Source organism: Accipiter gentilis, chromosome 28 (assembly GCF_929443795.1).
Source record: "Accipiter gentilis chromosome 28, bAccGen1.1, whole genome shotgun sequence".
NCBI lineage: Eukaryota > Metazoa > Chordata > Aves > Accipitriformes > Accipitridae > Astur > Astur gentilis.
In genome coordinates, this window is record NC_064907.1 from 12421389 (window position 1) to 12445008 (window position 23620).

At 40.4% G+C, this 23620-nt stretch overlaps 1 protein-coding gene across 4 annotated transcripts in view; it reads left to right on the forward strand.

The window, feature by feature from the left end:
- Positions 1–23620, forward strand: part of EGLN1 (egl-9 family hypoxia inducible factor 1) — a 595298-nt gene that overhangs the window by 10343 nt on the left and 561335 nt on the right. For all 4 annotated transcript variants that reach the window (XR_007509862.1, XR_007509863.1, XR_007509864.1 and 1 more), the window contains exons 2-4: positions 17984–18103; positions 20445–20581; positions 22040–22107. Coding sequence is in view for 1 of the 4 variants with exons in the window: in XM_049831370.1 (XP_049687327.1) it covers positions 17984–18103; positions 20445–20581; positions 22040–22107 (325 nt within the window). In the remaining 3 variants the exon portion in view is untranslated. The remainder of the gene's footprint in view (positions 1–17983; positions 18104–20444; positions 20582–22039; positions 22108–23620) is intronic.

Genomic DNA, 23620 nt, shown 5'->3' on the forward strand with positions numbered 1-23620 from the left:
TTGGTATTTAACTTAAAACTACTCAAGAGTATTTTCGTTAGCATATGTTATGAACAGGAATCGGGTAGAAATGTGTCTGCCTGCACGTCGGTATGGACATTGTGTGCATCGTGCTCTAACAAAGAAATGAAAGCCATATCTGCATGGTAATTTATGGCACCAAACGAAAAAGACTGGTTTATACCCTGGGATTAATTTTACACGTTAATTTAGGGTCAGACCAGCTCAGAGCACATAGTTTGACCATGAAGGCGTTCTGGGCTGTACAAGTGATGTACAACTTTGAGGAGACGCTGCTATGTGGCCCCAGCATGCTGCTGTGAGAGCAGAGCCTGAGACTGCCTCACCTTGTTTCAGCAGAAACGAGCATTATGTTGAAAATGATAGAAAGGTGAACGCAGTGAGGGAGTTCAGGAACCTGTTCTCCCTTTTGGTCCTAACAAGGTGGAGGAACTGTTGTATTGGTTGTCAGATGACTGTAAGAAGTTTTAAAATGCAACAAACGGGCTGAAGGCTTGAGGGGCTTATATGTATTTGCTTGGTTTGGTGTTTTTTTTAAATATGAAGATATTTTAAATCTATTTACAGGAGGAGCTTGTATTGTCAATTCACATCACTTTGTTCTGTTGATAGCTTGAAATGGCAGAGGCTGTAGGTTTCTCTGCTGGGCATACTTCTGCTGTGGCTTGCTGACCTTCTGGTGTGGCAGTCTGTTATCCTCCTGCTTGCGTAGTTCAGAAGGCTGCAGCTATATAGTTAGAACAGTCCTGAAGTTACTAGTCAGATTAAACTGAAAAGCTACAATAGGCTAGCTTGACTGTTGTGGTAATGTGGAATTTAAATTGCTGTAGATGAAAACTTGGTCCGTACTATTTTTGAGGCAGAAATCGTCATATGTTTTAAGTTCTCTGCACTGTGAAGTAGTCCAGGGATGCCGTGCGTGAAAGACTTCCAAACCAGTTTATAGTTGGTTAATAACCTCTCTTTCTTGTTGCTGCTCTGTGTCCCAGTCAAGCGTCTGTTCAAGCAGCTAACGCTTGCCGTGGACACCAAGCTCCTTCAACAGCTTCTGCTGTATTCAAACAGCCTGTGGTCTGTGCTCGGCTGAAGGCATCGCGCCCGTCCAGCTCCAGTGGTTGCCGCATTGTTGTTCAGGCAGCTGGCACGCAGCCTTGCTGCTGTGAGAAAGGAAATTGTGGCCGGTTGATAAGGGCATCTTAAACTGACTCAGTTTCAGCTGGCATATTGTATGATGCCCAGTGAAATAGATGTTGGCTAATCGTAGCTCTGTTTGGCTTAACCTTATTTGTGTCTTCTTTAGCCCCTATATGACACAGCATCAGCCAGTCAGTAGCTCTCTTCGTAATAGTGGATTTGCTTTTTCAGGTCATATGGGGAGAGGCTGAGAGAGCTGGGGCTGTTTATGCTGGAGAGGAGAAGGTGGCAGGGGGACCGTACCGGTGTGTACAGATACCTGATGGGGGGAGTGAAGAAGAGGGAGCCAGGCTCTTCTCAGCGGTGCCCAGAGACCAGGCAGTGGGCTTGCTGAAATGCAAGAAATTCCATTTAAACGTAAGGAATGTTTTTTTCCACTGTGAGGGTGATCAAACAGAGAAGCAGGTTGTGGAATCTCCATCCTCGGAGACATTCGAAACCCCACTGCTGGTCACCCAGCCTGCTGTGGGTGACCCAGCTCTGAGCAGGGGGCTGGACCAGATGAACTCTGGAGGTGCCTGCCAACTTCAGCCCTCCTGTGGAAAAAAAAATACTGCAGTTTGGAGTGGAGGAGGTGCAAAACCAGCCAATTTTTGCAGTCTGTTAAAATAGCTTTTTTCCAGCAATGGTACAGTCAGTAGTAAGTCCTGCTTATTGCATCTCTGAGTGAAGTGACCAGAAGTCTGTCTTCCTACTAGTAGTCCTTTGCTTCTTAAAGGAACATGGTGGTTGGATATGTAAGCAATGTAACAGTTTCAAATATTCCTGGTTTGGATCCCTTTTGGTCATCCAGGTGGTCACTTGTACTACAGTCTGTGCTGCTGCCTATTCACCGTTTTCTCCCAGTTGCCTGTTTTAGAGTTCACATGCGCATATGTCCATTATGCAGTCCTGTCCTAGGGTAGCTTGCTGATGTAAAGCATGTGTACACTTCACAAGACTGATATAAGCAAAAGTTTAAGAAATTAAAATCAATTATTTATCTATAGGGGGTCTCATACTTTCTCTCCAAAACTATTTTGAAGTTATGTGTGATTTTGGGACCTCTTCTATAGTGAGAGGGCATAGTGCACCAGGGATAGCTACGCTTTCTTTGCTAGACAGGCAGAAAAGTGAAATGTGCTGTTTCAAAGCCATGAACTACCAAAAAGTGCTTGACTTTAATATTTCCCATATTTTTACTTTATGTAGCAAATTTGTAACAAACATCTGGACAAAATTATTTTAAGTACATTTTCTTTTACTTAAGAAAAATGCCACCCACTTAACATTAAAAACAGTTTCAGAGAAGTGTGAGGAGGGAACCTTTGAACAGGTAAGAGTCAGGCTCATTTATTTTGTCAGGCTGTTGTATAAATCAAACCCCTGCAGCTCTCAAGTTACAATCCTCACCCCCCATTTAACTTCCAGCCATTTTTCTTTCATCTGTATTCCCTGTACATACTTGCTGCTCCTGCCCGCTTCCCTCCTCCCTGTGCTCGCTCCCCTGGAGACCTCGGTCTGCAGTGGTGGGTTCCTTTGCTGTTGAGGGAGAGGAGAAGGGAGAAGGAGCAGGTCTTGAGAGAGGTGGGCTTCCCCTGGCAGGGGTGCAGAGGACTAGGCTTGCCTCGGTTGGTGCCCTCTGCCAGGTAGTCAGCAGTTGCAGGCACCCTGTCGATGGGCTATCCTCTGCAAGGACTGCGTTTGAAAGATAAGGGCTCCATGCCTCTCAGGAGATGCCAGTTTGACCATCCGTGCCCTATATCTAGTCACAAATTGAAGCCAGATGGAGTTGTGCTCATCTGAAGTGACCTTCTGTATGAAGTAGATGCTAGACCATCCCTGAATTGTAGGTTAAAGCTATGTGTTTTTGAAGAGTATCCAGTCTTACTGAAAAAAATAAAATATCAAAAATGCAGTGAAACAAAGTATAAACCAGCCATTGTTACTGTTCAAATGCTGATGACCCACTCTGCTCAAAACAAAGACCATTTTGCACTCTGACTAACGAGTTTCAGATTGTAGCAAGTTGCCTTCTCATGGTTGCTAGATGGGAGTTCTTCCTTATCGGATATCTCTGTTTCACACAAGTGTTTGTTATCTCTATTCATACCATTATGTACTTGTAAATAATCAATAAGTGGTGCGTCTATGAAGCTTCAAAATCTATATAGACTGATGCTCTTATGTACCATCCACCTTCTGGCAATTCAGGAACGCTCTGAGCCAGAGGTTGCATCTGGACCACTGCTCATAATACACACAGATGAATGGACGTACTTGCCATTAATTTATGTAATCTTGTTTTAAAAGCCATTTGTACTTTTGGCCTCTGTGACATCCTGTAGCAACGAGTCCCTCAGTTTGACTAGGTGGAAAAGGAACTTCCTTTTGTTTAAAACCTACTGCCTGGTGATTTCAGTGTCTCCTAGAGTCTGTATTGTAAAAACTCATTTCCCAGTAGTTTTACTTTTCATGGTTTCAAAAGTCAGGCATTTGCTTCCATACATTTTTCAGCTGACACTTTTTCCTTCCTAAACTGAAGAATTGTAGTTTTAGTATTTCTTCAGATGGGTACTGTAGCACGTTTCTGGTCATTCCTGCTGTCCTTCAGTGCAGCTTTTCTGGCTATGCTAATCCCTCCTTAAAGAAAGGCAACTGGAATTACAGTAGTTAACGTATGAGTACATCACGAATTTGAGTACATCACGAATTTGTATGCTGGCATAGTGATGTATTTTGTGTCGTCTTTCCCTGTCTAGTGATTTATGACACTTCACTTGCCTCTGTTACTGTGCTGAGATGATGTTCTTAGGAGAATGGCCTGTATTTACTACAGTTTTTTGTAAAGTCATGCTATCCAGTTTAGATGACATCGCTGTGTATGTGCTGAGATGATGTTCTTAGGAGAATAGCCTGTATTTACTACAGTTTTTTGTAAAGTCATACTATCCAGTTTAGACGACATCGCTGTGTATGAGGAGGCTTTTTTTTTTCTCTCCCCCCCCCGCGCCAAGGGTATTCCTTTGCACTTACTGTTTCCTGAATTTCACCTGCCATTTTGTTGTCCGGGCACTTGGTATCGTTTTGCCCTTCTGTGCACCTTTCTGCAGTCAGGGCTAGGGTGGATTACGCAACTTATTTCAGTACTGCATGTAAACACTGTCACTCTGCTTCTCACCCCCTTTTCCCAGGTCATGTATGAAAAGTATAGGTCCTGTGAGGGTCCTGCTGGTAACTCCTCATTTTTCACTGAAAGGGGGTTAGTTTACAGTAGTGAAATTCCTATTGCAATTTACTATTTTATTGCTCTTTGCTTTGCCTGTTCCAGTACTTTGGAATGCATTGGAAGCAAGATCCATGCTTAAAGCTTTCTAATTTTTGCATTAAAATTAATGCCTTGAGTAAATTTTTATTAGATCTCCATTATAGCTTGGAGAAAATGACATGTAGTGACTCCCCAAGGCTTCCTAACAGCTGGCACAGACTCAAGAAAAACACAGGAGTTCCTAGACTGGAGTCCTGACTTTGTCATTTTCCTTAGTGAAAATAGAAAACAGGAGTGGTCTCTCTCATGAGCCAAAGGCTACGCCAAAATTATATTGTAAGCTATATAGGTAATAAGATAAACGTATATTATTTTTACCTATTTAGTCCTATAAGTTTATAAAGAGCCTTGTAAACATGGAAAATAATATTCCTCTGCGGGACAGGAAACGTAAAAGAAGATACTATCAACTAGCTTTGTTTTCGGTTTAGTCTTCTCATATAGCAACATGAATGTTGCAGAGGTGTTGTTTCTGACTTTTTACTGTGCCTTTTACCCTTTCTACACTCACATCCTGCTACTTTGAAGGTACACACCCATTGAAAGACAAAGCTAGTAACAAGTGATCCTTCCTCACCCTTGAGGCTTCAGCTTCTGCAGTTCAACTAGTAATAGCTCCATAGTAAAAACCCAGAGAAAAAATTGCCTTTGAGTGAATGAAAATTCCAAAACACTTTGTTTGTTTGTTTGTTTCTTTCTCCTCCCCGTTCCCCCTCCCTCCCACCCCCCCTTTGGGTACAGCTTTCTAGAGGGAGTGATGGAATTCTTCAGGATCTCAGTGAGGAGCAGAATTTACCAGTGATGGAAAGATGGACTCCCTTTGAGATTTCTCTCTTTGAAAAATCTCTTCTACTTTTTTCATCGTCTGTCCTTCATTTGGAAGGAAGGGTTATCTTGGCTTGGGAACCGTTAATTAAGGTTGCCTTTACAGAGGAAGTAAATTCTGGAGTAACTTTCAGTCGGCTTGCTGGTAGCTGCATAGCATCATTGTTTGTATTGATCCTGGGAATAAAATATATTACAGTCTCTTTACTGGCACTTCAGGGCACTGGTGTGTGCCAAGCTGGGGGACCAGTCGATATGCTTGAGGGCAGAGCTGCCGTTCAGAGAGATGCAGACGGGCTGGAGGTAGTTAGCTTTTTGCAAGGCCACTCTGTGTGAACATTTTATCTGGGAGACAGATTATGCGAGCAGCCTTCTGCATGCAGTGGGTGGATATGAGCATGATAGTACTCTGCTGTGCATGGAGCAGTGGCTTTTTTCTTCGTTTTCAGTTGCAATTCTGTGGGCTCACAGTAACCTCCGATGTCCAAGATGTTTCGTAGCGTGGTTGATTAAGAGACCGGAGGACACAGAAAAGCAATGATAGCTGAGGCCTGACGGGGTATCTCAGTTAGTGCTTGCAGCTTGATGTCATGGGGTTAGCAGCAGGGCAGTCGCAATTAAAACCCATGCCGTGGAACTTGCTCCCTTTGCTATCGCAGCACATGGTTGGCAAGCACCTCTGCTGTCCTCGGGTCCTTACCTACTCCTCCTCTTCCTCTTCTTCCCTTCAGCTGTTCTCTGGCTTCAGAATCGGTTTTCCTCTTCTTTGGTTGCTCATCTCAGATCAGGTGAAGACTTAGAGAGGATGCAGAGCGAGTTCTGGGATCTGTAGTGTCTTTAGTGTAAAGATACAGGGCCGTCTGCTACATGTAATAGGAGTAAATCAGTTGGCTGCCCACAAGTAATTTCCTGAAATGCTGTTTCCTATTCAGAACTACTATCCACTGTTAGTGTACAATAATAGATACGTGGTTTAGAACACCTGTTGTTTATTTTCAGTAATGATGTAGGAATTTCGTTTTAAAATAGGGTCTGTGGCTGAAAAATACACTTCTGCCAACCCTAAAATCTGAAATGATTGCCTGCTGACTTGAAGGGGAAGTTGATTTCTTGTATAGAAATCTAATCTCATAGTATTTTGCAGAACTGACTGTTCCACTTGTTCCTGAGTTCTCATGGCACTCAGCATTATTTTCCCCCTTCCGGTAATGCAGACTTTTGTCAGTGCTGCTATTCCTTCTGCTGTCTGCTTCTCTTTCTTCATCTTCGTTTTGTTTCACTGTACTTTGTCCATCAGTAATTTCCACTGCTGCTGCTTAAGATGATGAGGAGTTCATATCCTTGAGTTGTTTCAGGGTGTTTATAGACTGAGGCAAACAGTTTTATTATGTTCTTGCATGTATTGTTTTTATTTATCTTTTGTTATTGTTGGGGTTTTGTTTTTTGTGTTTTTTTTGTTTTGTTTTGTTTTGGTTTTTTGTTACAACTTAAAGCTGGGAAGAAGCTTTGAAAAAAACCAAAACTTAAGCTCTGCAGATCTTGAGTGTAGGCTGCATAAATATGTCCTGTGGATCAGTTGTCATGGTCTGACGTGACACCTCTGTAGGCTACTACTGCTAATCCTGGCAGTCTCTCCGTAGTGGGTATGGTAGATTGTAAAGCCTTAACTGTCCTTTGGTTTACCAGAAAAGTTCCTGCTGACTGGGTTTTTAGGGACATACAGAAAAACGTTTCTGCAGAAACGTGAGAGAATGAGATGTGCATGTCCGGTCTTGAAATCCATCATTTCTGGGTGGGATGTGGAACAATGTGCTTCCCTTTTTTATTAAACATGGTGTTTTTAAGAAGGTTTAAGAGTATGTAAGTACTGGCTGCACTGTTTGCATGCTGACTCAGCCGGTGTTAGGATTTCTAACTTCCCGTGTGAGTATGTGGGGAGAGAAGTCCTGGTTCTGTACTCTTCTGAATGCCTTGAAAGAGGAAAAAAATCTCAGTGACAAGTTGTTTCAGAGAGGCTTTCTTCTTGTTCCTGTCAGGTTTTGTACGCTATGGCTTTTCTGCTTACATCATCACGTTGTGTGGAGTTTGGTTTCTGCCACCTTCTGATTTTTAGATTGGAAAATTCAGCGTTTGAGGTTAGCAGCCTACTTCTAACCATGATACTTGTTTGAATTACAGATAGTCATAGCAATGTTGATTGACAGGAGCCTTGACAGATAGCATCAACAGCTGTTTTAGTTGTTCACAGAAAGGGGCCCATCTGTGGAGAAGCCTACTTGCCTTTTAGGAAGGGTGAGTAATTTGATGAATATATAAAATATTGTTTTTGTCACTGAAATAGTGACAAGGACAAAAGTAGGTAATCTTTTTTGCCTGGATTGGTTGTTTTCATGGCATTTTCCTAATGCAAAGTATAAACGGACTTGGAATAAACCAGATGGGTTCCTTTTAATCAATTGATAGTTGGTACTGCAGCATGTTTCATTCTTCTGAAGGTATGAGGGTGTTGAGTTTTTCCATCACGCTGGTCTCTCCGGCCATAAGTGGTTGTGATTGATGGGAAGAGTGGGCGAAAGCCTGTTGGAGCAGCACCAGGGAGCTCTGCTCTCTGCAGGAGGTCCTGACCTAAAGATGATCTTGTTTCTGCCATGAGCATAAATTTGCTGTAGTCAGCTGCATTGGTGTTTAAGAAGACGGTGGGGCTTTTGTGTCAGCCACATGAGAACAGGCAGTTTCCTCAGGTGTTTCTTTCTCGTGGCCACATACTCCTAGAGCAAATACATCGCGTTCCTGAGCTGCCCTGTCGCAACAGAATGACTCCTTAACGTGAAATAACGTGGCTGGCTCTGCTGGGATGTATGTGGAAGCAGCGGGTTTTGGAATCGCTTTTCTGACTCACATGCCAACGTCAGCAGTCCTGCTCCTGGCGTTTATGGTCAACTTTCAGCTCTGCCTGGCCACAGCTGTTCCCCAAGGCTTTCCCCAAGCACTGGTGGGAGCCTGACACAGCTGGAACACCGGTGGGTTTGTATAATGCCTGCTTACATTTGAACTGGATACGCTGGGTGATCTGGTTAAAACCCAAAAAACCCCAAATGTTGTTTATACCAGCTGGGAGAGAGGCCTTATTACAGTGCGATGGTGGGATTGTAAAGAAGGGCTTGGATGGAGACAGTTTATGTGTGAAAGCCCATAAAAAGCAGTATGGGCAGAGTCAGCATTTCTTGGATTTAAATTGTAGGTGACTTGAAAGCGTATTACAGGCTGTTCATTGCTATTTGGCTTTAAACCTTACTCAGACTTTTGTGCAGTATGAATATAAATTAAAGCAACACTTTGTCTATTAGTGTTTCAGTGCAGAGTTATTTGTTTTTTTAATTTATAGATAATTTCAAAGAATTGTTTGGACTCCTAATAGTAGGAATGAATGCCGTAGTGTATGGTGTCAAGTTTGGAATGTTGTAGGCATGCTGAATCATGCATGTCCCCGCGCAAATATCATTAAAAACGATTTTAAAAATAATTTTCCTCAATGTACTGTTTATGGCAGTAATCTTTCTGTGGTTAAAATCTAGAGGTGGTGGCTGAGACCTGGACTTGGACACTTCTGTAAATGTTCATGTAGATGCAGTAAACTTAAGATACTTACCATACACAAGTACCTTCAAGTATCTGGCTAACCATGGTATTAAACATGCAATCCTATTACTATGCAGTTGCACAACATTCAGATTTACATAAAGATACCTTTCCTGCAAGCTAGATTTCAGTTATATGGTTATTTTGCTCCTTAAAGCAGAAACAAGATTACAGTTTTAAGTAAGAAGTGAAATAACTAAAATTGGTCCTTTATGTGTGTGTATGTGTGTATATATATCCTAGTATTTAGCAAAATTATCATGTACAGTTTCGTTTCTTCTATAGGGAAGAAGTTCTCAGTATGTATAGTCTTGGGAGGAGAATGGTAGTGATGATGAGTGATATTCTTTAAATGGCAGCTCTCTCAGCCATTCACTTTCACAGATATTACAGTGAGGTTTTATTTAAAAACAAAAACCAACCACCTCTTGCCTGCCCTTAATCCTTATGGTTTCTTCCTTCCCAGCCTCTGCTGGTATTAAGAAGTATAAAAAGTCTCCAGCTTTGAAGTCTGGGCTAGTGTGCATGCTTTATTTTTAAGGTAATGTAAGTTCAGCTTAACCAGTAGATCTCTCGCAACTGAACAAATTCACTGATTGTATCACTGATTGTATGTAATAATCTTAAAATAGGTAACCACGCTTTTTCACGTGTCATCCATCAGTGTGCCTGCATGTCATGTGGTTGGCTCTGGAAATCTGGTGTGCACAAACTCCTGTCAGAATATATTTTAAGTGATGTAGCTGAATGAGACTTAACTTCTTACTATTTTAGTGCACTGCGCTGTAATTTGGTTTAGTGTTGTGTTATTTTTAGTTCTTAAAGATGTTGCTTCTGTGTGCTCTTTTTGAATGGTTAGTAATGAAACTAGAAGTTGACTAGTCTCATGTGAGAGCAGAACATTGTGCCCCATCTTGGGGGGGAAAAGGTTTCAAAGTACTTATTTTCTAAATGGTATCATTCATTTCAAAGCATTATGAGGTTAAGTTAAAAACAGGCTCTTAAAATTTGTGTTGATTGACTTCTCTGTCAAATTTTTGTACAGTGCCAAAACACTTGAGTCACCAGTCTGCTTCTCTTGGAGGGAATGGGGAGTTATCCATGGAGGCCAGCCAATTCCACAAACACATCTTACATTATTCAACAGTTGTCTGAACCTGAAGTGTATTGGTCAACTTATTTAATCGTAATGTGGACAGATTTAGGCTGGCACAAATCAAAGTATGCTTTAAACCCTTCTCAGCTGCAAAGTCGAGTGTTGTGTTTGCTTGTAGGCTTTTAAGAGAAAACTTTCTGCCCCTGGTGATGGTGCTTTTCATCTACCTTCTTTGGGAAGCCTCGATTAGGTATATCTGTTTTGGGTTGGGTTTTTTTCCATTAGTTCTAGTTTGTTAACTTTTTTCTAAGTTTGTAGTAGACTTTGGTATCAAAACTATCAGAATGTGTCATGTTGAACCTTAGGGGAGCTATTAGTGCTTTGAAGCACTAACATAGCTTGGATGTGCTCATATTAAATGTTGGGAGTTTTTTTAAGGGAATGCAGGTGGTTTAGGCTTGAAGACATTGTTTATATTCAGAGATGCATTAGATAAACTTCACTTTTTTTTAATACTGTGTTTAAACCAGTGCACAACTCTGTATACTTTTTTGTATTTGAACCCAGTTTTATTTTCCTAATTTATTTTCCTGATAAGCAGTTAGATTAAGTTAATGGAAGCTAGGCCTTCGTAAGATTGAAGGGCAGCTGTGAGGTTATTTGCATCCATTTCACTGATTCAATTTTAAACCAGCATCTTTTGGTTGAAATGGCACAATTTTGAGAATACGCATGTCCTGCCTAACTCGGCTAGTAGGCTGGAAAATGCTAATGTGTTAACTATTAAGGAAGATAGAATCTTTATTTTTTCCCCTGAAGCTTTTAAGCTAACTCAGCGATCTCTTGTCTTTGCCTTTGGAGATTTGAGACTTGCACCTTTACAAGCTCAGGTACAGGAGAGCAGAGAGAACCTCGTTAATGTTTAAATGTTGTTATCTCAGTTTAGTAGCAGTGGGGGCTGCAGGACTTCAGCTGGGAGTTAGGAAGTGTATTTTTTAAGTCTTCCTGTTATGTCTGTCTGTAACACTGGTTTCAGTTGCTCATTGGTTCATCTTTTGAGATGCATTTCTCCGATTGCCCTGCTTTCCTCAGGGCTCAGTCCAAGCCTCCATGCAGGGGATGTGCCTTCTGTCCCCGCGCGAGAATCTCCACCATCTCCCCCAGGGTGGTGGCTCTTGATAGTTTCACGGGAGCTTCTCTATCCTATGCAAGTTTTTTATTTATTAGCCGTATTCATCAAAGTGTCAGCACATCCCACATTCACAGTTATTTCCTGAATATCAGACTTAAGCAACTGCAGTTCTGGGTTTTTTTCCTGTGCCATTTGGGAGAACTGATGAATTATTCGAACTTGTATGCACATTTCTTCAGCGATTCAAGAGCTCATGAACATTTCTTAGAGCCTACGCACATGCATGAATGAAAAGAATGCTGTTTGGAAATCAACTTTGTGTGATCTTGCTGTTGAGCGCAATTAGAATTGAACGGTAAAGGGGGAGTACCAAACTTAATGTGGCTACAGCGTAAAATACCTAAGCTTGTTTGCTGAGGAGCACCCTGGTTACATTCAAGGTGTTTGGATCCAAACTCCATGTGGGTCTTCTGGCCCTGGAGTGCTGGGCTGAGCACGGCCACTGAACCAGCATGAAAGTTTCTGCCTTCTGATTTGCGTCAGTTTATTAGGATGAGTGAAGTGAGTGTTGCAAGCAGGTAAACGTCACATAAAACTGAAGAGCAAAGCAGTGACTTAATTTGAAGAGAAGTTGTAGAGCCTGCCACTGAACTGCTAGGTTGGCAAAGCTTTCTCTGAACTGCAGTCTGAGAAATCAACATCTGATTGACAAGTTAGAAATAAGCAATGCTATTGTGCCAAACTTTTAACGGTATGTTATGTTGTTTGATTTTGCATGCTTGCAAAATGTGGTTCTATCAAAGCAGGTAGAAATCTTGTATTCGCCATTGCATTGAAAGGCCTGGTAAGGAGTGAGGTAGGTCAGGTTACCATTAGTTTCTGAGCTCCCTAGGAGCTCATGGAAGACATAATTCGTGCACATAGCCGTGTGCTGATTCTATTTATAGTGTAAGCAGCTATGTCAGCTCTCATTTTTTCCCCTCTCCCTTCCTATCTGAGTTCATTTTTCATCGCTGTTCCCAGTTCAGCTTGCCTCCCCTTTCCCAGCTCAAGAGCTGGCAGCTTTGCTGAGCCTACTGTCCTGGTAAAACTTCTGCTGCTGCCTTCAGCACCCAGAGGAGAGGGGTGACCCGTGCTTGCCGTTCTTGCCTTCAGTTTTTTCCTAGAAGAGCAGCTTACTCTGTGCTTGCCAGAAGATGACCCAAATAGTGGGTGTTTGAAGTAGTTGGGGGGTTTTGGGTTGTTTGTTTTTTCTTAATCTGCAGCTAGGTGTTTTACTATATCTGCAAAGAAAAATGCCACAGAAAATAATAGCTCATACTCCTTTGCTAATAGACAAATTCAATGTCTATAGTGGTAACTTAGGAGAGAGGACTTAAAGATAAATGATTCCAAGTGCTGCAGTGTGTCAGTCTTCTTTATGTTAGCTTCTAACTCAAATTTCCAGATTCCCATTCTCTCCTGGGGACGTGTGAACTACTGCATTGTTTAATTTTTAAGCCCATAAGTAGTAGTTTGCTTTCTTCCTGCAGGTTCTCCAGTTGACCATGATTGCAAGGCATGGATTTTTAATGAGGGAAGCTTTGCAGGGGCTGATAATTCTCTCCAGCTTTTCTAGTTTCATCGCGTTGACTCGTGTGACAACTTGGTTCTCTAGCCTTGCTTACTAGATAATGGAGGATATCAGCATAAAGTTTTACTCAGATGAAAGTTAGTATAGAAATACTTGGATTAGCTGTGTCCCAAAGAGTTCATTTTACCCCTTTCAGCTTCCTCTGTTTTGAGTAAAGGCTGACAGCAGTTTCTCCCTGTTTATGCTTTCTTTCTGTTCCAAGTTTTTGTCTACGCTTATGAAGAACTTGCAGGAGAAGAGTTAGAAATCCAAGCCAAGTTGTACCATGTTAGTATGTTTAAGTCAGTAACCTTGCCACTGCTCACACAAGGTAGTACCGGTACAGTCGTCTTTCCCTTCAATTTGATTGTTATTTTGTACACCTTGTGAAAAATTTTAAACTGACATGTGCTTCGGCTGAAATGTATTTCCTCAGGACTGTTTGTTTTCCCTGTTTGTCAGGGATGAACACATTCTTGAACTAGAATACATCACAGATGGACCAAACAGGGACAGATCAGATTTTTTTTTATTATTATTTTATTTGGTTTTTCATTGCAGTGGTGTGTCATTTGTGGTTTTGGGTTGTGTGGGTTGGTTTTTTTTCCTCTTTCTTTGAATAATCTGTCAGATGACCCATGCCAAGGATTTGCAGTGAAGTCTTTGTGAGAGCATCTAATAAATTTTGGTAGGAAGTAATTGATCTTGCATTTAGACATCTTGTTTTGCTCACTGAGATTTGCAGTTCCTTCAGCAAACAGCAAAAGTGACATCTCCTTGACTGATGCAGCTTTCTTTAATCCAAGCTGAACAATAAAGTTCTTTTACATTAATAGATTAATATGACAGAACATGTCCTCTCTCCGTTCTATGTTTGTGGTTCGGGTTTTGGGTTTTTTTCCCCTTAAGGAATTTTACGTTGTCATGTAACTGGTATTTTCCGCTCTTCCCTAAGAGTTTGCTTTTATTGCTTCCTTTTTTTAAGGAACAATACCTAAACTTGCAGGTATGTTGCTTTGAGAAGAATGGAGAGGATAGAGGAAAAAGCTTCAGTCTGTTTACCTGCAAGTCTTCCTTCTTTATATACGGGTGTGGCTGTCATACTTCCCTGTGAAAGGAGGTCGAGGCTACTCCCAAATGAAATCACGTTTTCAGCTGCACTGATGCCTCCTTACATAGTGAACAAAACCATATGCACTAGGGATTATTCCCCCTGATGTTACCTTCATGCATTTAATTGTTAACGGGAGTAATGGCTGATACACTAAGGATGCCAATGCTTTGCAGAAAATCTGTGGTTTCAATTAGTTCTTCTGTTAACAACTCAATGTTGCTCGTTTGGGCTGATGGCCTAAAGTTAATTTTCCAGAGTTAAACATTTGCAAGTAGAACATCTGTATGTGAATGAGGGATCAGCAGCTTCTGAAGTGCGTGAGTACTTTGGTTTGATAGACACAAGTTGGGGCGGATCGAGGAGTGGTGAGGGTGCTTTCATGCTTTCTCCATTACTCATGAATTCCAGAGGGTATCTTAGGACAGCACTCGTGCTAGGCATGAGAGCTCAGACTAAAAGAGAATGCTGTTGGGTTAAAGAAGGTTAATATTAAAAGTGTTGGCAAAGGAATCCAGTGGGTGAACAAATCCAGAGTGTGATTTAAATGTATTCTTTGCAGAAATTAAGATTACTGAGTGCTTAAAAATTATAATGCCCAAGAAGCATGAAAGGAGAGACCTTGAGAAGCAACTAATGCCTTGAATTGAATTCATAGATTACTTTTATGGGAGAACTAATGAGACAGGTAGCTTTTTGTTTTGAAGAGCTAACAATTTTATTGTTCATAGTCCAAAATGTTAAGGAATCTTGGACGTTCTGGTCTCAAATGCCTGGCTCTCCTGACTGCCATTAATAGTGTTTAAAAGAAAAGTCACAAACCCCAGATTTTCTCTCTGCTTAGCATACATGTATTTGCTTGCTTATTTTTTACAGTAAAATGTTAAAACAACAACAAAAGTATGTGACTTCATTATTTACCTGGGTCACTTTTTCCATGTGGGTAATCTTGCAGTACATGACAGTTTGACATGAACTCACTTCATATTGTTTCACAAAGCAATATATTTCCCATGTCCTGTAAATTGTGAAGTTTTATGACTTTCCTTATCATAGTTCAATTGGGGACAGGGAATTGTCACACTAACTGGCAAAAGCAATGTATATTATGACACACCGGTCGATTCGTGAATTTGTTTGCTTTCCAATTTGCTGCTAAAGGCTGAGTCATTCTTACTGTTATAACAAATACATATTAGATAAGTTATCGCAGCAAAACTGTTTCTCGTCGCTTGCAGTTAGTGATAGCAGAAGTTTCAGACTCTAAAGTGAAAAACAAGGGCTTTTTTTAAACATTTGACAGTATTTTAGACTCAAGTGATTGTATGAAACACTTCTGACATGGAATATGGCTGCTCGGTGTGTGAAGTTGATGAAAATTGGTGTCTCCCCAGACTTTCTAGAAAGTGCTGCTGGTCCTCTTTTTCTTCAGGAGCACTGATGTTAAAAGATTCTTTTCTTGATTTCCCTTCAGCAAAGAGAACAAGTACCCATTTCAGTACCTTATGAAAGAAACTTTAGGGTGCAAATTTATGCTTCTCTAACTGCAAAATTATCTTTTCCAGGAACAGATGGCAACAAGATGCCCTTGAAAAAAAACCTGAATTTTTTTCAGGCCAGAGAGACCTGGGAACTGTCCTAAACTTTAAACACTAGGTTTTTTAGCTCAGTGTCAGATACTTAGGTTATTTATGTGTCTGAAGACCTTTTCATATCTGAGTCTAACTCGTGATTTCAGTGATAATCGACATTGCTCTAGCTACTTGGTCTCAATGTTTTCTTCTTTCTGAATGAGTTTCAGTAGCTGTTTCACACAGACGTTGAACAACAACTAGTGTCGGGGTTTAATTTACATGATGCTTCTCAGCAAAACCCCTTAAATTAAAGCTTTCCTATTATTAGTAATGCTGTTACAGGATTGGACCTGGATCTGCTTTCACTGCTGCTCATGCTCCGTGAGAGCTTGGTAGGGTTTATGTGGTACGTGGGACTTTTTTCAAGAGGGTTGGCTTTCAGTGGAAACCAAATATCTTCCTCTTCCAGCCCAGCTTTGCTTTTGTTTTGTTCCTTTTTTCTCCATAAAGGAAATTACAGAACCCTTATTACATTATTTGGTATCTTTAACTCACTGTTTTGATTTTTGTGGGTTTATCTTCCTGCAGCAAAACTGTTAAATAAAGACTTTGCCAAATATTAAGTCACATTACTTGATACATGCAGTACGGTCATATAATGTGAGACCCGTTATGATGACTACACTATGGTTACAGTAAAGGGATTGAGAAGCTGAAGTGCCTAATCTCAGAGTTACAAGTATATTTGAATTCTGTAGTTTTGAGGACTTTCATGCAGTGTAGTCACTTCCATCTCATGTGAATGAAGTTTGGCTTAATTTTTAGGTGTGTTACAACCATGGTGCTACTGCCTGGCAGATACTATGTTCTGATTTTTGCTTAGAAGGAGCTACCAAAAAATTGCTTCTTCCCTAAGTAGGGGTATATGTGGAAATAAAGATTTTAAAATGTTTGCTGATATGGTGAAATCCATTCTGCTTACATGTGATATACAAATATTTAACTGATTGAACCGCAAGTACTTTAAACTAGTTCTCGGCTGGCTCGAAGGACAGTTTCTTGCAAGTAACGCAAACTGTGGAAAGCTTTATTTGTTAACATTTAAGGGGGGAGGGGAGTTAAAATTATCAGCAAAAAGCAAAAAACACACTCAGTTGATTTGAAACACTTTTATTCTGATGGGTTACATTTTCACAGTTAACACTTTATTGGGAAAACTGTTTTTGATATATTATGTAAGAGAGGTGAAAGAGTTTGCAATCTAGAGGTCTGACTTTAAATTCTAACTTAACCAGGCTAAATCTAGACAGGAGTGGTTGCATTTAAAAGTTTTTAGGTGGTTTTTTTTAGACAGCAGATGGTTCATTGAGGTTAGTAATGTATTGCACTGTTGGTAGAAACTTACTTTTTTGCTTTTCTTTTAAATTCATGGTACAACTTTTTGCAGATAGGATATTATCGCTGCAGACACCTGAGTACTGTGGTGGCAGTGGATGACTTGGCCTGGAAAACTTTTTTCTGATCTCTTTCAAAAACCTGAAATGATTACTACTTCCGCAAATGCATGAAGATACAGGGATGTGCCGTACAACAAACTGGCCATGTGAACCGATAGCTAATCAAGCTAATCAGGCCGTCCGTTAGCAAGGTGGCCAGTTTGTTTCACGCGCACATCTGCATGTCTGGACACTCAGAAACCAAACCACCTTCAAGGGGTCTTTCAAGTCAGCTGCGCTAAGTGCAGCATGGGAAGTTAAATACGTGACTGTACTGGGAATCGTTTGATGTCAGAAGGTTATTGGAGATTACTGTTCGGTGTCTGTTTTCAGTTTCTCACTTCTTGACTAAAGAGGATGTTTTTGTTGTACATGTAGGCTTCTTTCCACAAAGGTTCAAAGACCTCCTATGTACAAGACAGAATACAAGCCCAAGAATGCACTTGGACTGATAGAGTAAGATGGGCTAATGGTCTTGTCTAAAAAGTCTCCTAAAAATAAAGTTTGACGCTATTTTTTGAGGAGGAATTCTTTGCATTGGAAACACACAAGAAAAGAAAAAAAGACAAAAAGATAGCTGTCTGTGAACTTGAGTCTGGAAAACGAGTATTCTTATCACAAGGAGAAGCACATGCTACTTAATTATACACAAGACATTTTTCCTCTCTTGTAGTTCATTCAAGGGAGGGAAGCCTGAAAGATTAGTCACAACTTGGGAGCAGCCCCACCTTCCATACCTTAATTAACAGTGTTCCTCTCAATGTGTTTCATGACTTTTTTTGTAGACATCTCTTTTCAAAACCAGTTTTTAACTAGAAAGAAAACACAGATAAACAAATTCTTTTCCCATTATTTCTAACTTAATTTTTCTGTTGCTTATGTATGAATTACTTAGGAATTAATACAGATAAAATGTAGACTTTTTCCCCACACATACAGATAAAATTAATTATTGTGTTTGATTCTTTGACTCTAGGCTATGGTGGCATGTTATCCAGGCAATGGAACGGGATACGTGCGCCATGTTGATAATCCAAATGGAGACGGAAGATGCGTTACATGTATATATTATCTTAATAAAGACTGGGATGCTAAGGTATGCAATAATTTCTTTCTTATAACTTTTTTTTTACGTATGTCTGCTAATGCACCTTTGTTACAGGTCTTTGTTCATGTCCTTTATTTCTGTGCCTTACTTGTGTTCTTACATTATGTTAAGTGTAGGTATCCTTTGCCCCCCCTGATTCTGCTGTTAGTGAGAGCAGGTAGAGATGAGGTGTTTATTTTCAAGGTTTTGAATGATGCCAGCAGGATCTCCTTGACAGTGAGACTGAAGGGACGTTGCATGTTTTTCATGAATGTTTCTTAATTATACATATAAGTATGTGCTAGTATCCAAGTTTCATAAATATGTAATTATGCAACTTACTGTACATTACTTGTATGGTAACACCCCCACCCCCCCCATACACAAAGAGTAAATAAAGAACATTTGAAAGATAATGGCTTTTAGTTTATTTCTCCTTATATTCCTGTTGAGACTTGAGTTTACTGTTTGTGCAACTGGATTACTTAATTGAGTATGCTTATAAAAAGAAAGATGCTGTAGCTTGGGAGCAGTTTCATATAAGCCAAGTGTGATGGTTATTGCTACATCAGTACAGTTCAAAGCAGCACAAGTCTTTGTGCTATTGTAGGTACAGAGTGTAGAATAGATAAAGGTTTAGAACACAGTTCAAGTGGTCTAAGAATTTACTACGAGTGACTCAAAACTCTCCATAGATGTAGTGACTATGATAAAATAACTTTTTAATACAGATTTTCCTAGCAATTCAGTGGAATTAGGTAGATTTGAAGAAAGGATGTAGCTAACTGGCTGTATTGAAAGCATAAGAGAGTCACGCAGAGATAGCTTTGTTTATTCCTTGATGGCTATGCAGTTAACTATGGAGAAGTTTATTCTCGTTGTATATGGAAAAAAAAAGATAAAACTACTGATACTTCTGTCGTACTTAGGAAGTAGCATGTGGAAGAGCACGTAAGCAGTAAGTTTCTGTGAATTGGGTACACCAGATATCAATAACACAGGTTGCAGCTGAGGTGGGGGGGGGGGGGGTTGTGTTTTTCCTTTCTTCTCCTTTCTTTTCCTGAGTGCTGTACATTTCTTATAAGACCATACAATGAGACTAATAACATACTTGCATAAAACTGGTAGATCGGAAAGCTGAGTCAGAAATGGATGCGCTTGAAACTTTCTCTTTCTGACTTGCTCTTTGAAATGTCAAATTTAATCCTTCAATTAGAAAATAAATTACTACTAGCCTTTTTTTGCCATGATAGCATCTTTGCATATAAGTGCACTGGTTGGACTGAACATCTTAAAATGCACCTTTGGGGCATTTTTAGTTGATTTACGATTTCTCTCCTGGAAGAAAATGAATACATACCAGAGTGTAGAAGTCAAGCAAATTGCATTTTCACAATAACTGAAAAATTTACTAGCTGGATATTTAATTTATGAACAAAGGTATTTCGTTTCCTGCAGAATCCTTTTTAAATTACAAATTAATATATTATCAAGAACATTCATTAGCAAAGAAAGAAGCTCAAACTTTCTTTAGGAGAACAAATTCATCTAAATTGTCACTTCTTGTTCACTGATTTAGATCACAATTATAAAACAGTTATTTATATCAATTTACCTTGTTAGTACTTGCACTGTTATGACTTAACCATGAAGGCCTATAGTGGCTATCTGTAGTTAGATTTCATCCATACCATCAGTAGGAAAAGTTAATGTGACTTAAAAATGATTAACCCCACCTAGTGACTTAAAAATAATAACCCCACCTACCTGTGCTGTTTTCTAGGCATGCATAGGTAGGTCCAACTGTTTTTTGAAGCCTGGAAGAGATCTAAATTCACCAGGGGTAATAGAGATTCAAGCTTTAGTTTGAAGTTTCCTAGTCTTTCCCCATCTTAATTACAGAAACGTAACATAAACTTGTGCTGCTGTTAAATGAAACAGTCTCTTTAATGGGAAAGGGTGAAACTTGCATGTGAAATATGGTGTTTCTCTCATCTGTATTGGCATATTTTTAGCCACCTGTGTAATATCAGTCAGTCTTGTCCATTTTTTGTGAGTGGGTAATGCAGCTAATAAACAGCAAGTCTAAACCCACAGCTTTTTACTTAAACATGAATAGAGGTTTAATATTTGCAAGCATTCTGAAATTACTTAGTGAAAAATGTGCAAAACGTTTTGTTAAATGAAAGGTATCAACAGAAAAGCCGTAGATTCATAATTTCTGTAGCATCTGATAAAAGCTTTTATTTCAGTTCCAAGTGTCTGAAATATTTTCAAATGTGATATTCGGTACTTCTAAATGCAATGAGGCGTTGTTTTCAAGCACTGGTTTTAAATATTTAATTTGCAGGTAAGTGGAGGCATCCTTCGGATATTTCCAGAAGGCAAAGCCCAATTCGCTGATATTGAACCCAAATTTGATAGACTGCTATTCTTCTGGTCTGATCGCCGCAACCCTCATGAAGTACAGCCAGCATTTGCTACAAGGTAGGACTAATGGACTCTGTGTATTGCATGATGCCTCTCACTTACCAAGAAATGAGCAAATCCTAATGAGAAATGAGTGACACTATGAATTATGACCTGATCCCAGGTCTTTTCATGTACAGTTCCAGTTGCACCATGATGAGAAGGGTTTTTTTTCTACTGATTGATTAGTCTTCTGCTGTGCTGCTCAGTTTGTATCGATGTCTGATCTCTTATTTTGGAGAAAACATCCTCTTGTGTGGGTAGGAGGGAGGACTGGAAACACCAGAAGTTTCTGAGCATGTACTTGGCAGAACTGGGCAGGAGCTTGCAGAGCCATAAGCAGACCCCACCTTGGCCAAGGGGTGTTGTCTTCATTCTTTCTCCGTAATGGCTTTATGGCTTCTCCCTTCCCTGTGTCCTTAGCACCTTACTATGTTACTGGAAGATTAAGTACTCAGTTTTATGTCCCATCTTGTTGTGAGGGAGTCATTAGAAAATAGTCATTTTCAAACTAAGCCACAACTTTCTAGTTTTGGGAATTGGGAGAGGGCTGTGGGGCAGAAACGGCCATTGATACACAAATCTTTTCTTTCTTTGGAGTATTAGAGTTGCTGCTCCCAGTCTGAGTCACAGGGGGAACTTGCTATCTCCTTTGTCCCTCAGTGTAGGGCAGTGGATGATGCTAAAGGTACCTGCATTCAATGCCCCCACATCTTGAGTGGCGTTTCCAGATAATGTTAATAGGTGAATCATCGGAGTCGTTGATCCAGGCTTCCTGTTGCCCATGTCGCAACACAGTTTGGATGGCCAGAGCCCTGAACATTGGCTGGAGCTGCGAGATAACACCAGTACATTTGCAAGAAGTAACTTGAATTGCCATCGGCGTGTCCTCTTGCAGCCTTTCAGGAGGCTGTACCGCTCTGCCCTCCCCCTTTGTGCTCCGAGCAGAGTCAGGGGGTGAAATGCCATTTACTAAAGCTCCTTAAAGTCTTTTCTCAATAGCTGGCATTTCATATTTAAATCCTCTGTGGGCAGTGGAAAACCAGAGGAGCTGTGTAAGAAGGGGTAGTTAATTATCCCTTACAGCGAATGTCCAAAAAAAGAGGTTCTTGCAGTGTGACTCAGTGCTGGACTTGACCGAGTAAAGTAAAAGTTGAGGTCGCAGGGCAAGGTGATACGGACGGAGACTATATTACAGGTTCTGGGTGAGACCCCTAATAGCAACTCATCAGGAAAAAGAAGTGTAAACTTACAGCATCAGTGTCACCCTTTCAATGACTGTTCAAATGATACCTACTGATAGAAAAAAACAAACAAAAAAACCAAAACAAAAAACCTGCTTGCTTTGTGTTTCATGAAATCTTTCTTCTGTCAGACTGCAGAGGAATCATCTCATTTAGGCTGTGTTTTATCTCAAGTGCTTCACTGGGTTTTTTCTTCATAGTTCAGGAGTTCTTTTTCCATCCGTTTCCCTAGGTACGCAATAACAGTCTGGTATTTTGATGCAGATGAAAGAGCACGAGCTAAAGTAAAATATCTAACAGGTAATCTTGTTAATATCTTCTGTGTTCTTTTTTGCTGGAAGAATAGCTAGGTAGCGCAGCCTCATCTCCTTGGCCCACCCTGTGCACAAAAAGGGGGGAGAAAAACAGCGTAACTCGGAGTCAGGTTTTACAGGGAAAGGTGACCCAGTGGTTGAGCTGCTAGACAGGGACTTGGGAAATGCAGGTCGGTGCCTTGTCCTGCTCGTGCTTCCTCTGAGACCCGAGGCTGCGCAGTATTTTTATATGGGGGATACAGCTTCTCCCTCGTCTTGCCTGCCTAATAGCTGCGGAGGATAAATACACCAGAGACCGTGAGGTGCTGCAGAACCGAGAGCCCTGGAAATAGTTTTGATAGAATATAGAGATTCAGCAAGTGAATGCAACTTAACTTGACTAGAATCTGTATTGGAAAAACAAAAGCCTAAAATTAAAATCTGGAATCAAAGAATGGAGTTACTTCCTCTATTTCCAATTCCACATATCTAGCATCTGTTTTCCTTTTCTGGCTTCTCCCTCAAGAGGAAGTTGATCTAATTTTCCTGTTCAAATTAGCATTATAAGGAGAAATGGCCTAGGACTTCTGTCATGTTTGTAATTGCCATCACGATTTTGCGTTTGTTTCAGTAGTTTGAAAAATAAACCAAAATCAGGCGTACCGCAAGGCACGCATGCACACGGCCAGTTTCTCCCTGGTTTTGTCAAGAGCTCTGAAACCAGTGATGTCGAAGACGTGGGCCAGTCACTTCCGAGTGAGATTTCCATTCCTTGCTGTTAGGCGACTGGAGCAGGAAGCCCGTCTGTCTGTCTATGAGCTGGGCTTCGTGTCCAGATCGGAGCTGTTGGGGTTATTTCCACGCAGCTTCAGCTGCTGCTGTTTCGGAGAGAGTGCAGGGAAGCGGTTTGGGTGGGCTTGTGTCTGCAGGGGAGGTCTCCGTCCGTCCCCCCTGTCCCCCCTCCCTTTCCAGGATCCCCCTAAACTGCAGGCACTTAAGGAGGGAAGGCTGGGTTGGAGGGCGTATTTAAATCTCAGTATTGGTTTGCCCTGTAATTGATTTATATGATCATATTGTTGTGATTTCCATTTTCATTTGCAATTAAAATTGCATTCTTTGCTCTGTATCTGCAGCAAGAATTGTGCAAGATACTTTTTATTTTTTACTGACAGTAAAATAAAAATGTAGATATAATATAAATTATATATGTATAATTTATATTTATATATAAATATAATATACTATGTAAGTTATAGATCTACAACTATTCATTTTTGGCTTAGCGTCAGTCTAACTAAAGCCATGCAGAATATGTGTGATTTCTTCTTGAATATGGGATACTGTGTCTGTTAATGTTTTGACAGTCAAGTTTTTATTCAGGGGTATCTGAAGTTATCTAGGTCAATTTTTAGAAAAAAGGACAGAAGAGGTGTGGGTTAGTTGGTGGTTTGGTTTTGTTTATTTCTTAGCAGCAAGTCAAATGGAATGTTGCATTTTAAAAATCCCTCAGAGTTTCTTTA